The sequence below is a fragment of the Lutjanus erythropterus genome, chromosome 22 (genome assembly GCF_056507025.1).
Source record: "Lutjanus erythropterus isolate fLutEry1 chromosome 22, fLutEry1.hap2, whole genome shotgun sequence".
Taxonomy (NCBI): domain Eukaryota; kingdom Metazoa; phylum Chordata; class Actinopteri; order Lutjaniformes; family Lutjanidae; genus Lutjanus; species Lutjanus erythropterus.
Genome location: NC_139338.1, coordinates 9154233 through 9170000, shown reverse-complemented (window position 1 = coordinate 9170000; position 15768 = coordinate 9154233). Strand labels below are relative to the sequence as shown.

At 41.0% G+C, this 15768-nt stretch overlaps 2 protein-coding genes across 2 annotated transcripts in view; one reads left to right on the top strand and one right to left on the bottom strand.

The window, feature by feature from the left end:
* The window catches only part of plxnc1 (plexin C1), a 69455-nt gene extending 66142 nt beyond the window's left edge, over positions 1-3313 (top strand). The window contains exons 27-31 of the mRNA XM_084711176.1: positions 20-183; positions 841-988; positions 1134-1274; positions 1356-1430; positions 2995-3313. Coding sequence (XP_084567302.1) covers positions 20-183; positions 841-988; positions 1134-1274; positions 1356-1430; positions 2995-3099 — 633 coding nt within the window. The 3' untranslated portion in view covers positions 3100-3313. The remainder of the gene's footprint in view (positions 1-19; positions 184-840; positions 989-1133; positions 1275-1355; positions 1431-2994) is intronic.
* Positions 3314-3781: 468 nt separating this feature from the next.
* cep83 (centrosomal protein 83) lies at positions 3782-14654 on the bottom strand. Its single transcript, XM_084711271.1, has 16 exons — positions 14376-14654; positions 12556-12762; positions 12228-12378; positions 11936-12028; positions 10132-10263; positions 9790-10041; positions 9536-9667; positions 8647-8761; positions 7959-8103; positions 7608-7757; positions 6202-6277; positions 5928-6085; positions 5693-5822; positions 5409-5512; positions 4890-5079; positions 3782-4282 (listed from the first exon to the last, which is right to left on the bottom strand). The coding sequence occupies exons 2-16, from the start codon at positions 12753-12755 to the stop codon at positions 4148-4150; spliced, it is 2163 nt and encodes a 720-aa protein (XP_084567397.1). The 5' UTR covers positions 12756-12762; positions 14376-14654; the 3' UTR covers positions 3782-4147.
* Positions 14655-15768: the final 1114 nt, after the last annotated feature.

Sequence of the window (15768 nt, the reverse complement as noted above, 5' to 3'; positions counted from 1 at the left end):
TGTGTTCTTTCTCTTAAAGGTGGCGGTGCATTCCTTTGTGGAGAACCTGTTCAGATCCATCTGGGGGATGCCTAACAACAGAGCCCCACACGCTGTCAAATACTTCTTCAACTTCCTGGATGCTCAGGCAGACAACATGAAGATCACCGACCCTGATGTGCTGCACATCTGGAAGACTAACAGGTATGGCTGACATTTGGTCATCGGACACTTAAAGGGACAGGGATAATTATTTGAGTTAGGGTTGTATGACGTACTTATCGGTAGTCATTGTGTTACCTAGAGTAGATGGCAGTCATCATGCCTACAGTGTGGAGAAGCAGCTGGAGTATTATTCTCACTGCTTTACTTTGCCACCAAACAGACTTTTTAGATGAGAAACTGATGTTATGAGACAAATATCGCTCCAAAGCAACCAAACTTCATTGGCAAAAAGAGTAATTTTACCTAACATAACACCAGAGTTGCAGGTTTGCCACGGCTTTGGTCTGTTATTTTGTCTGTGTTGTTGTGTGACTTTGGTAAATCTAAATTAACCTTTTAAAGCTAAGAGGTCACACAGCAGCACAAACAAAATAGACTGAAGCAGCAGTAGACCAGCAGCTCCTATGTTCTGTGAGGTAAAATTACAGTTTTTGCAAATGGAGTCTGGTTGCTTTGGAAAGAGCAATATTTGGCTTATGTAACAGTGGTTTCCCATGAAATTTTTAAATTTTCTTCAAAATTGGCGTGTATGGACCACCATCCACTATAGGTAATACACTTACCTTGAGGAAGTCTCCTAAAGTTCAAATCTTAAAAACCTGTTTTTTTTGTCCCTGGTAACTATTGTCCTGTCAGTTTGCCGCTGCGCTTCTGGGTCAACATCCTGAAAAACCCCCAGTTTGTGTTCGACATGGAGAAGACTCCAAATTTGGACGGCTGCCTGTCTGTCATCGCTCAGGCCTTCATGGATTCCTTTTCTCTTAGTGAGAACCAACTGGGGAAGGTAAAGTCCACCACAAATGTCTCAAAATGTCATTATTACACAAAAAGACAGGTGAAAGGTGAATCTACCTGTTAGGTTTTTCCACTTATGAATGAAAATAGAAAAAGTTTGATTCTCACTAAACCTAAATATGATTCTGTTCCAGCATGCACCGACCAACAAGCTCCTCTATGCCAAAGACATTCCTCAGTTCAAACAGGAAGTGAAGGCTTACTACAAGCAGGTCAGAGATCAGTCTCCAGTCACAGCGTCAGAGTTCAAGAACTTCCTGCAGGAGGAGTCGAAGGTAACGTCCATTTAAGTGCAAACTCTTACAGAAGATGCCCTGTGGAGAACAGCAGTTAATGGATGACTGTTTGCATTTCAGAAACATGAAAATGAGTTTAATGAAGCTGCGGCCCTCAGAGAGCTCTACAAATTCATCCAGAAATACTTCACAGAGGTCAGTTCTGTCCATCTCAAGACCAGCTGGCACACGTTTTCTTTTTACCGTAATGCTGCGTTAGGTTTTCATGTTTAGTTCCAAATCACTCTGGATGTTTTTGAAACCGTTCGATGAAGCCAGTATGAACCGACGATGCTGTTGCCATGAGATGCGAAGCCCAGATTCATTAAAAAAAAAATGTAGTTACAGTTCAAACTTGGTCTGTTGCTATTATTACATGACATTACATGATTATGGTTATTTGAGCTGATCCAGATCCAGTAGTATCTGGCAATTTGCAAAGTTTAGGCACTGGAATCTGTATCGGGAAGGAAAAAGTGTTATTCACACATCTCTATTTAGAAATGTAACAACAAAGAATGTGAATTTGGTGCCTTTCCATTAGCTGGATTGAGGTAAACTGTTTTCTTGAGCACAAGTTTCCACTGCCAGGGGAAAAAAAAGCTTGGCAAGCTAGATTTTGAGCTCTCAAACCCTTATTTCTTGCTTTCTGAAGCCTCAGAGGAGCAGTAGTGGCTTTGAGAGTTCTGGGGAGAGAAATTCTGGAGATGATTTATTGACATTCCTTTAATGCTTCATTTCAGTCTGTTTAAATGTGTGGCATAAAATGAACAGAAAAAGACAAATTGATTGTTAAGCACAACTATTTGTGGCAATTAATTATCAACTAAAATCAAAACTGTCTGAGGTGAACAATGTGAGGCTGACAAATTTCAGTTTGATCACATTATAAAGATTGCCAGACTTTGGATCTGACTTTGTCACAAAAAAAAAATGCAGGACAAATCACAGGACAATGTTTTTGATAATATTAAAATATGTCACAGCACATCATTAAAAGTATCTTTATATTTTTTTCAGTGAAAATCAAATGCAAAAATTAACATTCCCACTAAAATGGTGACTCGCATTGCGATATCAGTACAAATAATGGCAACATGATTTTTTTTTTCATATTATTCACACCTATTCTTTTGCTTTTCTGTGTTGTCCCTGGCAACAAACGTAAAAAGGGAAATGTTTCGTTGTGGTGAGAACACAGCACACAGCCTGAACTTATTATTAAAGTTCCTGTGTTTCAGCTGACAGGTGAATCATAAATAAAACTTGATTATACACACCACATAAAGTGGTATCAAAAAAAAAAAGCTCAGATCAGAAATGATTAGAAATGTGTTAATTCTGGTGGTGGATTTTGAGATGTTGACATCAACAGCCAAGAGTGATTTCTCTTGTGAAACCGGCAGTCACATGAGATACTGTGTGTAGAGGAAATGAGATTTCTGAACCCTCCAATTTCCCTTTGCTTTATCAGGCTGTTGTTTCCTGTTCTCGTGTGCAGAATAGCACCTTTTCAAAACTCTTTATATACCAATAGAGAGAATTTGACTTGTTTTCAATATAAACCGCTGCATTCTTAAATCAAGTGTCGCCTTCATAACATGACTAATACGCCTTGTAACGAATCTTTGTTCCTTACAAAACGAAAGACTTTTAGGAACCCGTGGCATTTATCCAATAACCTCAATAACCTGGGTATTTTTTTTTGCCTTTCTTACAGATCAAAGACAAGCTGGACCAAAACGGAGCCCCAACTGAGCTGACGGAGCAACTACATCATGTTAAAAACTCCTTTGATGGACTAAAGAGCTGCTCCTGGAACTGAGTTTTCGCTCATATTATGAACTGTGAACGACTTGGTGAGAGGAAAACTGTGATGAAACTGTCAGAGAAGGATTGAGGAGACTTTTGTCCAGTGAGTGTTGTCCCCCTCGCCTGACATGGAAATGAAGCATTAAGCAGCGTCAGAGGAGCTGAAAGGAACTGCTAACCATGGTGATAAATTCATGAGTCAGTGGGGAGTTTGTCTTATAAAATGCCCTCTCAGGGTTTTCTGCCCTGACGCAACAAAAAGTCTGTTGGAAACTGTGAGTCCTGGCAACTTTTGAAGACACTGGAGCACATAGTACCTGTCTGTCAGTAGCTTTAATGAAAGGACATGTTTACTGAATGTAGCTTTGCTCTATCTGCTGACCGATGTTGCATCTGATGGACTTTTAGTTCTATGCACAGTTTGACAGTGAAAGACAAATACTTCATTACCCACAGTTCCAGTTCCTGTTTTTCACAGGAACTATGTTTCCCACTTAAAGGTTCCTTCAGCTCATCATGGCCTGTTTCCACTGTGGCCTAAAGACCTGCAACAATTAAGAAAATCAGTCCACTGATGTAGGGAAAAGCGACAGTTGTTTTTACACATTATTGCAAGATATTCCTGCACACTTCGTGCTTTTCTCTGTAACATGTTGATGTGTCTAAGCACAATGAACAAACAAAATGGGTTCATCTTTAAGTCATTGTTTTAATATAATTCAAGTAAACTTGTTAGAAATGACAAGTCTGTGTAAACATTGTGCAATTCTCAGCCTGACGTGTCTGAAACATTTTTATCAACACATCCGTACAAAATATTTTCTTCCAGAGTGGCTAAGTACAAATGTGTGTAAACAACAAACATCTTAATACAAAATCAAACCCTGAGGATATCATGGTCAATTAAAAAGAAAAGGTGCTTCTCATTTTATGGAAATGCACCAATAAATAATGTTTCCATTTTTATAAAAAAATGTCCTTGGTGTGACAAAAAGGACGCCTCACTCTGTATTTTAAATGCAAGTCCAATTGGGAAGTAGTGTGAGAGGAGAGAGGGAGTGTCAGATATCAGCCTGAGGTGTGGGGTCCCTGTCCCTCTGCAGAGATCCAAATTCCTCCAGCTGCTGCTGCTGGGCGTTTTCCAGGTCCTCCAGCCTCCGGCGGAGCAGAGACAGCTCCCTCTGCTGCTGCTCCTCCTGCAGCACAGAGAAACAAGCAGATGTAAAACATACATGTATTATATATTCAATCACTTTTCACACATGCACACTGCTTCCTGTGTGTTCATTCACACTTTTGTCACCCTTTGGTTACTTTGTTTTTGCTGTGGTGAAGCTGCACTGCTTCTCCAGATTAGTCGAGCCGTTATCAGACATACAGGGTGTGGCTGTGGGTCAACCTTCACCATGTGGGTTCCACTGTGGTATTTCATCTCCTTCATTTCATTTGTGTATGATTAAACAGATACTTGTTCATTAGTAACTACTGCAACTCTGCACAGTACATAACATGTATACTGCTGCTTCAGTTGGTGATCTGTCATGGCAAGGAAAGCCCTTCAACAACCAACACAGAGGAGGTGTGGGCTGCATGTGTGAAAAGAGAAGGCGGGAGACTTCCTTTCCTCAAAACGCAAGTGGCGTTGTAACTGCATTACGCTCTGATCTGTTTCCTGTTTCTCTGTCTCTTCTCTATGATGCTTTATGTACCTTTTCTGTCTCCAGTCAAATCAAACACAGTATTATCATCCATCTACAGTACAGGCTCATGCAAAATGTTCAGTTCACTGCTAGTCATACTCACTGGTATGTTGGATAATGGTCCCTCAGACCCGAGGAGGAGGAAGGGAGTGGGCGAGGAGGTCAGGAAGGCGGGCCCGGCACTGTAGGGACCCTGGCCGCCCAACAGGAGGCGTCGGAACTCGTTGTGTCGTCGCTGCAGCTCCTTCAGCCGTCTGTTGAGTTGAGCTTGTTCCTCTGAGAAAGATGAACGTCTGGACAGAGGGGTAAAAACACTGACATTAGACCAATATACAGTTTGCTAACTTACCTGTAGATAGTTTAAGGGATAATTCAGATTTTTTGAAGTGGGGTTATATGAGGAATTTATCTATAGTTGGTGTATTATAGCAGCAGGAGATTTTCTTAAGTGGCTAAAATACGTTTTGCTGCTGACCTTGTCCACAGCACTATATTACTTAGCTTCATATATTGGTGCTCCTCCAAACTGGGGGCGTGTCTACGTTGCTGACTATGGTTGTATGTACTCCATACAACCAAACTTTAAAAACTATCCCCTTTAAATGAGAGATCTGAAATTTACTTCTTGGCTGCAGCAGCTTCCAGCTCCAGCTCCTCGATCTTTGCCTCCAGCAGCTGGATCTTATCCTGCTGTCGCTTCTCTTTGTTCTCTGTCTGTGTTTTCCTCTGTACAACACACACACACACACATACAAGAGAAAAATTAAAGTCTTGCTTAAGACTATTTCAATATCACAATCCAAAAAAAATCCCAAACACGTGTAAATCAAATTTTGAGCTTGTATATAGTTGTATGATGATGCATTTTCACAAACTGCTGAATTTAAAGACTGTCGAGAGCAGTACCTTCTTCTGGGCCACCGCTGCTCTTTGCAGTTTCTCTTTGACCTGAGAGTATTTCTGCTGTAGCTCAGTCTCTCGCTCCTGCAGCTTGTGTTTCTCCTCCAACCACTCCACCTGTCGGTCCTCCACCAGCCTGGAGGAGAAACAACACACGGAGATACCAGAGAAGAAACGAGGGTCTTAATCGAGAGTACAGTTTACAGTTTAAGTTTCTGTGAAGACGGTGCAGCAGACGTACCTCTCAGCCTCGTGCTGACTTCTTTCAGCCTGGCCCCGGGCCGTCCTCAGCTCCTCCCTAACTCTGTCCAGTGTTTCTCTCAGTCGCTGGTTCGTCTCCATCAGGTCACTTTCGGAGTGAGACAGTGTCCCCAGCTGGACACCCAGCTCCTGGTTCTGCTGTTGATTCAAACAAACAAAAACTACATTTATTTCAGGTATACAAACTCTCCTGTGGTTGCTGTTTTTTTTTGTTTGTTTTTAATAACTCTTTGTGTGACTTGATGTTGACTCACCTGCTGTAGGTCAGCAATCTCTGCTTTCTGTCTCTCAAGCTCCTCAAGCTGGGAACTTTGCTGCTGTAATTTGGTTCTGTAAGACACAAAATTATAATTCACCTTCGTACAGCTTTATAACAGTAAAATTCAAGCACTTTCAAGGTTCTTAAACTAAAGATTTCCAGACTTTTGACACCATTATCATTACATCTAAACTGTTACTATAAATGCTGTTGCAAATTCCTCCATACTCACTGCAATGAATGTACTGTTTGACACGCTATTTTACCAACTACCTCATATTAACCTTGCTTGTTTTGATCATGATTATTTAAACCTTGCTAATTTCCAGAGTAACGGATCAACAGAGGACTATCTTGCAATGAATATTATATATATATTAATGTAGAATATAATGATGGGGCCGTTTCATTTCAAATATTAAGAGATTTTTGGTTTACATGACTGTGTGGATGAAACACCAGCTTATATTGAAGATCAAGCATTTTTCAAGGAGTATATATTAAATTTTAAGCACATTCCTAATCTTGAAACATAAGTTAAAACTATACCTTTTCCAAACTTTTAAGACTTGGTGCAAACCTTGACATTTTCCTTGTTGTTTATTTTAGTATTTCTCCATTTTGCCCTTGCACAAACGAGGATAATTCAAAAATAATCACCAAAAAACGATCACGAAATAATATAAAATGGCAGAAAAGTTTAACATTTACACTGTCTATTTTAAGCAGTTGACTACAAATGTATGTAATGTAGGCGAACTGAAACTGAGGCAGAGTGTGAAAAGGAAACTGAGAGGCCATGTAACAGAGCCAGCTGCAGACAGCGGTGTCTGCTACATGCAGTGCATAATCTCACAAACTTCATTCTCCTGTCATCTAAATTTGTTTCAGCAGATAAAATCTGGTCTCTACATGCAACTAACCATATCGGTTGGCAGCTATTGGGTAACCACTTAAAAGCAAAGCAGATAACCATGGTGGACATTTCAATAAAAGCTTGTTCACTGTCTGTAACCTGGTGTTATCACAAAAAATCTTCCAGTTTGCAGATCCTATCTTAACTGCTTGGTAACCATGGTAATTAGGGTTAGGACCTGATTTAGCTCTGAGACATGAGGAAAGTGGCATTGGTTGCTTAGCAATCATTACTAAGTAACAGACATAAAAGTTTATAACCAATGTCGATTTGAATATTTAGGATTTCCTAACCTAAGACAGGATTAAGTAAGATCAGATAGGATTCCTAAAGTTTAGATTTGCTTCTTTAATACCAAAAATCCTGCCTTAGATTTATTTTATGACTTTATAAGAAGTTTCTGTAATACCGCTCCCATTTCTTTCCTCTCACTGGCACCTGTGTAAATCTACTAACACTGCAGTAATATTCAGTAAAAGTCGGACCTCAAGTTCTGCAGCTCCCTGCGGGCTGATTCCTCGCCATGCTGGGCGCTGCGAAGACGCTCCTCCCACTCTTCTTTCTGGGCGTGGTCTGCAGCGTCCTGCAGCGCCCTCTGCTGTTCCAGAGCAGCAAGACGGTTCTCCAACTCCAACCTATGACAACAGAAAAAAAGAAAAAATTTAATTTACACTCACAGAGAGGACAATAACAAAGGGAAGTGGTAACACAGAAATCATCTGACAGTACATTCCCATCTTTTCCAGGATTTCAAACCTTACATCTTACTTCTAAACACAAGACCAACATCACAGGACTGATAACAGTGACTGAAATAAAACAAATGTGATTCTCACTTTTCCTCGTGCAGCGCTGCAGTTTTGCGGAACTCCTCCTCGCGGGCTGACTGCACCTTCCTGACCATCTCCCGCTCTTTCTCCACCAGAACTTCCTTCTGTCGCTCCACCGCAGCCTTCAACATGTCCACATCCGCCTGCAGACCTGAGACACAAGAGGGACAAACAGGTTGATCGACACAAGAGATGATAACGACTAATCATCCTATCAATCGATCAATCTACTATGAAATATAGCTGAGATTATTTTTATGAGCAGACTCTGCATGTTATAACATTCTATTATATGTTTAATGTTGGCCACGCCGTCTTTATGTTTCAGAAGCTAATTAATGTTGCGAGAGACATATTGTAAGCCACTTTGGATAAAATCATCTGCCAGATTAATGACATGTAAAGTAAAAAATGAAACTAGGATGAGCGAAGGTGAACAACCAACATACAGACATGCAGACAGACAGGAGCTAGGTCCATTTCTCACTACAGAGAGAGATGATGTTGTGATAATGTGGTTAAAATGATCCAATCTCTGTGCTCAATCAAAACCTCAGTTTAGTTTTTACTGTCCTGCATTAAATTTGGCTTGTAGCAAAACCAGACAGTGTTCAGTGACTTTTTCTTTACCAGTGCCGTATTTTTTTAAAATACTATTATTGTGGTATTACTTTTGTGTGTGGGAGATCCATACCGTCAATCTGCCCCTGCAGTGTGTCTCTCTCCCTCTCCAGCTCCCCTTTAGAGCGGGTGCACTCCAGTTTGACACTGGCCACCTCCAGTTTGTGTGAATGCTTCAGGCTCTCAATCTGTGAACCAAAAAAACCCATAAATGAAATCATTTATCTTCATTTCAAGCTTCAAACCACATGTGTAGATAGTAAGACATTAGCATCTCTTAGAATCCAATCAGGTCTGACTGGATTTTTGGCAAAAGTCATGACCACAAAACACAGACTTGAATTCATGGTGTAGCAAGAACAGTTAAGACCAAAAACAAAGGTGGAGATCAACAAAACCTCAGATCCCATTACAGAAAGTCTGAAATCTCACATTATTTCAGTTTGGTAACACAAAATGGTAACACCATTGTTATTTGGTCTGTATGGCAATGACAGTAAAGACGGGGAGGAAGATGAACACTAAAATATTATGACTGAAAGACTACTTAAACCATATGATGGGGCTTTAAATTTCTGGGACCATGTATTAATGAATTTGATGGACAACTGTCTGTTCAAAAATCTGTATCCTTGGCAGATAATTGGGAACAAAACAATCTAAGAAGGTGGGGTTCCTTCTCCTCCACAACAGGATTAAACTCAACTCATCAAAGCTAGAGCTAGCTAACTAGCCAGTGACAAGTGGAGTGAGAGGATACAGGCAGTCTAGTGTACAGTGTGAACACAGATAGACATGACAGGACAAGCACTGATTGAAGAAGTTTACAGTCCCAGTAAGGATTTCTTAAGATAAGATACAAGATGTGAGATAGGACAGGACACAGCCATGAGTTTAGGAACTGGTTCTGCTCAATAATGACTCGTGAGGTTGTTGACAAAACATGTTAGAGGTCAGCGTACCTGGCAGGTGAGGGAGTTGACCTCTCTCTCAGCTTTGTGCAGGCGTCCAGTGAGCTGACTGTTCTGCTCATGGCTCAGGTGAAGCTCGCTCTCCATCCGCTCCAGCTGCAGACGCAACGACTGACGCTCCGCCTGTCACACCGACAGCCAGTTAGATCCAACGATAACCAGAAATAAAAATCAGATGAAAAGTCACGCTCATAAAAACACATAACAAAACATGAGTCCTGACAGGAGTCCTGCTGCTGTCTCACCTCCAGAGACTTCACTGCAGCCTGAGACTCCGTCAGCTGTCTGATCTGGATGCGTTGGACATTCTCTGCCTGCTGGCCTGAGTTCTCCTTCTGGGCGCGGAGCTCAGCCACCTCCGCCTCCAGGCCCTTCAGCCGCAGGTGGAGCTGGGCTTTCTCCCTCAGCAGAGCCTCCACTCGTTTCCCATCACGCAACGGGTCTGAACCCTGATACTGAGCCACCAGCTCCTCCCTGTCCTTCTCCAAACGGGAGATCTGACAACAGGAAGGCAATCATTTAAATTATTACCTACTTTTAGGATTACAGAGAATTTAAATTGAAAACCATCACAACAACCAATCTACCTCTGCTTCATAGCGGATCCTCCTCTCCTCTAGTATACGAGCATGTTCTTCTCTCTGGTGATCAATCTGTGATTTGAGAAAAGTGCAGTCATACCGCAGCTTGTTGTACTCAGACCTGTACTTCTCCGTCTCCTAAAAAGAACCACAAGGACACACATTAGCCCCTAATCAGTGAAGAGAGACAGGGAGCAATCAAACAGACAACATGGAAATGAGCTGTTATGCCCTTGAAAGCAATCAATGCTAATCTCTTGACCACTGTTTTGGACTTAATGGTCACAGCTGCTCACACCAACTTACAGCAGAAATTAATAAAAAGATAATACTTCCTTCTTTAGTAGAAACAATATGCAGCTGTCCATTTATATAAATTACTAAATGTACAAAATTCATATAGAGGCATAATACATAATATGAAACAGGAAGGAAGATTCTGTTTCAGGATGATGTCACTGTTTAGAGGTTTCATATCAGTGCTGCATTACATTACATGGCTTCCTGTCAATCATACTGATGCTAAGGTTACTCAAATCAGGATTTCTGAGGGCAATCACTAAGTCTGTTTGAAGCTTTTTATTTATTGTGTAGCATTGTTTACTTATTTTAAGCTACTAGAAGGAACTTTCATATTGTGTTGATTCTTGAGGCCGCTGTGGACAAAGGCAATACTGTTTCAAAAATTAAAATTAAATTAAAGTCCCCCCCCCCACTCCCCTTTAAGTGGCTAACGTACAACTCACGGTAACTTTAACTGAGTACAGACTGGTTTCATCTGATTTCAAGGAGAATCCGACCCAATGGCAGGGATTAAGAATCACGACACAGAAATAGCCGATCCTCTGACCGATTATCTTGTTTTGCTTATGCAGGTCATATAGAGGCATCAGTAATTAACTGAGACTGTGTCATAACCACTTAAAACTCCTTGTAGTACATTTAACTATACCTAACAACACTGTATATTGAGTGTAAGTATAAAACAACTTGAAAATTATCACAGAGGTACCTGGGGACCTGTTGAACAAGAATGTATGATTTGATCATTTTATTTTCAATAAAATGTTTAAAGTCTGCTTAAGTAGACATGAATTTGATGTTCTGATTTTAGCTTCTAATTATTAAAAATGTTGTAATGAAAGAAAAAGAAAATAATGACAAAGTAAAATAAGAAAAAGCCGTGTTAAGCAACCTTCATGACTATTTGAGTCTAGATTTTTGAGTAGATATGAATGACCCATGGAGTCTTTGTTGGTACCCACACACTTTACTACAAAGCAATGTAAACTAAAACAAAAGTTATTTACACGTTTTCAGCCTGAATCTTCACTGTAGATCCTTAGCTTGGAGCCACATTCATGTGCACGTGCACACTGTCTGAACTGGGTGAGTGTGGTGTGATGGTGTGCAAATGGATTGTCTGGACTTTTGGAGACTTGCATTACGCCAGATGAGCCGTATGGAGGCATTTTCTGTTTTTCCCAGTTGTTTTTTCCGTTTGAAAACTGGTCACAATTCACCTCTATTGTTTGGGAGACTCTGTTTTCCTGTGAAACTCCAGCAGTGTTTTGCAGACTAACAAAATAGACCTGACCCTCAATCAGCATGATGACAGAATTTTCATTTTTGGATGAACTATCCCTTCAAACTATTAAACATGCATATTGGTAGATAACCATCAGTGGCCAACTAATCAGAGTGGCCTTAATTGTTGCCCACATTGATCACAACTGATGGCATTTGCGTCCCATGTTACTTCTATATTACATCCCACACCTATGATACAGAAACAGACAAACTGACTGACCTCCTCCAGTTTACTGAACCTCTCTCTGACTGGAGCCTCCATCTCCTGCTGCACCTGAGCTCTGAGCAACTCCAGCCTCTGAGGGGTCATCACCTGGTCAACACACACACACACAGACACAAATCTGAATCCAGAAAGTCAGCTGATGGTCAGATGCACAGAGGCAGTTAAAAAAATATAAACAAAAATTGCAGCCACATCAGATCTGTGACTGTATTTTTTTCTCTCAAATCAAAGAGCAGAATTATTCATCAGTCCCACAGGAGAGTTTCTCTTCTCGAGCATGGCTTACCTGCAGCCGCAGCTCCTCCAGCTCCCTGGTCTTGTCCAGCAGCTCTCCTCGGAGCTCAGCCAGCAGCAGCTGCAGTTTCTCCTGCTGAGCCTGTCTGTCACTCAGCAGCCGTTTCAGTTCGCCCTGAGCCCGGGTGAACTCATCCTGCAAGCTGCAAAAAAGCTGACTTTAGTGCTAACAGATACCTGAAACTGCAAACACTGGTGAACTGCAGAATCATATAATTTATTAGAGTTTAATTCCTTATGATTATACACAATATGAAACAAAAGCTTAGGATTGCCAAAGGATGAAAATTCAGTTTATGTTAAATTAGATTTAGCTGTACCTAGCATGTTCAGCCTTGAGTGTCTGGTAGTTGGTCCTGTGGTTCTCGCACTTCATCCTCTCATCAATTAACATCTTCTGCAGCTCCATTTCTGCTCCCCCAAGCCCAGCAGACAACCCCAGCATGGCTGCAGACTTCCCCATCCCAGGCTCCAGGTTTGGGACAAGATGGGCCGACTGGCCAAGGGTGGAGGAGGTCATCTCACCTCTGCAGGAAAACAGCCAGAGACAGAAGATTTTTTTTTACAAGAAACTGGGGAAGCCAAGCAAAGTAACTGCTGTCTGCATCCAAAAAAGGAATAGGTGTTGTCAGCAAGCCCTTAGTCCTCTAACAGTGAGGAAAACTGCCTACACTCTCTCTCCAAGTGTGCTGAGATACTCAACGAGGGCAAAAATCAGCCCTGGCTTTGTTGTCAGTTTGTTACCATGGTGGCTTTAAGAAGAGTCCCCCAGCTACTTATTAAATCACAACCTCTTAGTAGTAAATGCAAGACTCAGAATCAATCTCAAGTGATTAGTTAGCTCCACTCCCTGGCTGCTGACTCTGCTGTGGATACATAGTCTTTTGATTGCAACTATTAAACCACTTCAGCCACTTAACATCAAGCATCCTGTCCGTCTCTAATGGCACCAATTACAATCATGTCACACAACAAAATGCTAAATGCTTTTATCACCGTACATATTGTAGTTCCATATGCCAACTCAGAAATGCAGTAAAAGATATAATATGGCAAGGTAGCTTACGTGTAACTAAACAAAGACTGACTATTTAAAACAATGGGTCGTGGATGTGGTTTGTTTACATCTACTCCTTTCAACTCCAAACTAATAGCGATACCCTACACTGCAGACTCTAAAAGTCTAACCTTATAATAATAATGATGAAGATGATGATACTGACCGAACATGGCCAAACCAGGAGAGCAAAAAGACACCTGAAAGTAGTCAAAAGCACTGAGTTGTTTTTAAATGTCGCGCTCTGGGTTCCGCGACTTCAATTGCTAACTAGCCAGCTAGCTACTTTAGTGCGTCCGTTATCGGACACTACCTGCATGATATCTTCCTTGAAAATGTCAGGCTAAAGACTTTGGACAGGCAGACATAAGCATGGCTCTCGGGCGTTTCTTCTCAATAAAAACACATAAAACTAACTGCTACCATTCAAATAAAATAATGCGTGTCTTCACTGGAGCTAAACTACAACCTGAAGCTAACTTTAGCAGCAAGCCAAATAACAGGTACACTATCAATATTAGCACAACTGAATTTAGCTTGCTAGCATGGCAAACGTTATTTACAACTGTGTGAACATTTGGGTTTGAAACATCGAATTACGACTCTATACATTGTTCTTAAACTCGCCATTTTTACTGCACACGTTTTAACAGTTGGCTACAGAGAGCCACTCACCCTTTTGTTGAACTTGGACTCCCTACTTTCGATGCTGCGCTAGCCAGCGCTAGCTAGCTAATCTGTAAACTACAAACTGTGGGCTCATGGGATTTTTTTTCCCATAGTGCACTTCTCTTTCTGAAGAAGTTCAAACGCAGTATTCAAGATCACTGGCTCCTTTGCAGAGTACATATTGATTTTAAGTTATAGAAATTAACGAATTAAAGGATTTGACACCGGTTGTCGCGAATTTCAAGTTATTTGAAGATTTCTGTTTGTCGCGAATTCGCTACAATCGGCCATAATGGTTGCATATGAACAATGCTGATGAAACAAAACAAAATCCAAAATGTGCCCTCAACTTGGATCAGAAAGAACTGGAGCAGTTTATTGGCACTGTAATGTACATGAGTGTTATGCATTTACCTAGGTCAAGAATGTACTGGTCCAGTGCATGTCGAGTACCGCACGTGGCTGATGTGATGTCCCGAGACAGATGGGAAGAAATAAAACATTTCATTCATTTCAGTGACAACATGGCACCCAACAACGGTGATAAGCTTTTCAAAATCAGGTCACTTATTGATTCACTTCTCCCCAAATTTCAGACTCTCTCTCAAGATCAAATGTTGTCTGTTGATGAGCAAATGGTGCCATTCAAAGGCAGATCAAGTCTGAAGCAACATATCCCCAAGAAGCCATACAAATGTGTCACAAAAGGCCTGGTGCATTCATTTGACATATTTGCAGGGAAAACTGATCCTGCACCAGGAGAACCAGACATTGGGGCTAAAGCTTGCACAAGTTGTTCATGGTGCTGTCAATCACCTGCTGTGCTTTGACAACTGGTTTTCCTCCTTGGATTTGTTTGTTGCTCTTGCAAACAAGGGGATACCAGCCCTTGGGACTTGTCCAGCAAAGTCGCCTGCAAGGCTGCAGTTTCAGTGCAGACACAGAAATGAAGAAGAAGGGAAGAGGGACATTTGAAGAGCAACAGGTTTTTGTAGACAATGTGGAAATAAGAGCAGTCAAATGGTTTGACAACAGAGGGGTGATCGTTGCCAGCACTTTTGCCAGTGCCCAGCCTGTTTCTAACATAGAAAGATGGGATAGAAAGTTGAAAAAGAAAGTGTCTGCAGAATGCCCAAGCATCGTCAGCCTGTGCAACAAGTTCATGGGCGGCATTGAAGCTCTTGATGCAATGATCACATATTGCCGCATCCACATAAGGTCAAAAAAGTACTACCATAGGTTCTTTTTTCACTTTGTGGATATGGTCATTGTCAGCAGCTGGTTATTGTATCGGCGTGATTGCGAGTCAATGGGTGTTCCAAGAAAGAAACAGAAGGATTTGCTTGCGTTCAGAACATCTATTGCACATGCACTCTGCATGCAAGGCAAGGATCTGTCAAAGAAGAAGAGGGGGCAGCCTTCATCGGATGTTGAAAGGGAGTTTGACAGAGTAAGAGTAAAGATGTACTGTTTTGTTTCTTGTCGTTGTTATGATTCATTCATTTCTAAGTGAAAGTTTAGAAGTTCAAAGTGAAAAGCTTGAGCTCTGTTTGACATTGTTTGACATTGGATTATAATAGCTGGTGTTATAGTCAGGAAACTGAAAATAATTTTGTGGCATCAATAAAATAATCTACATACCTGACATGGGAAAGTGTGTTTTATTACTATTTTGTCCATTTATGCCTGTTGCATCATACCAAAATTTATATCTATTCTGTGTGCTATAGTTAAATTAACAATCTCCACTTAATTTAGCATCTGCTTGAAAGCAAAAACACATTTTTTATATAATTGTAAATAACTT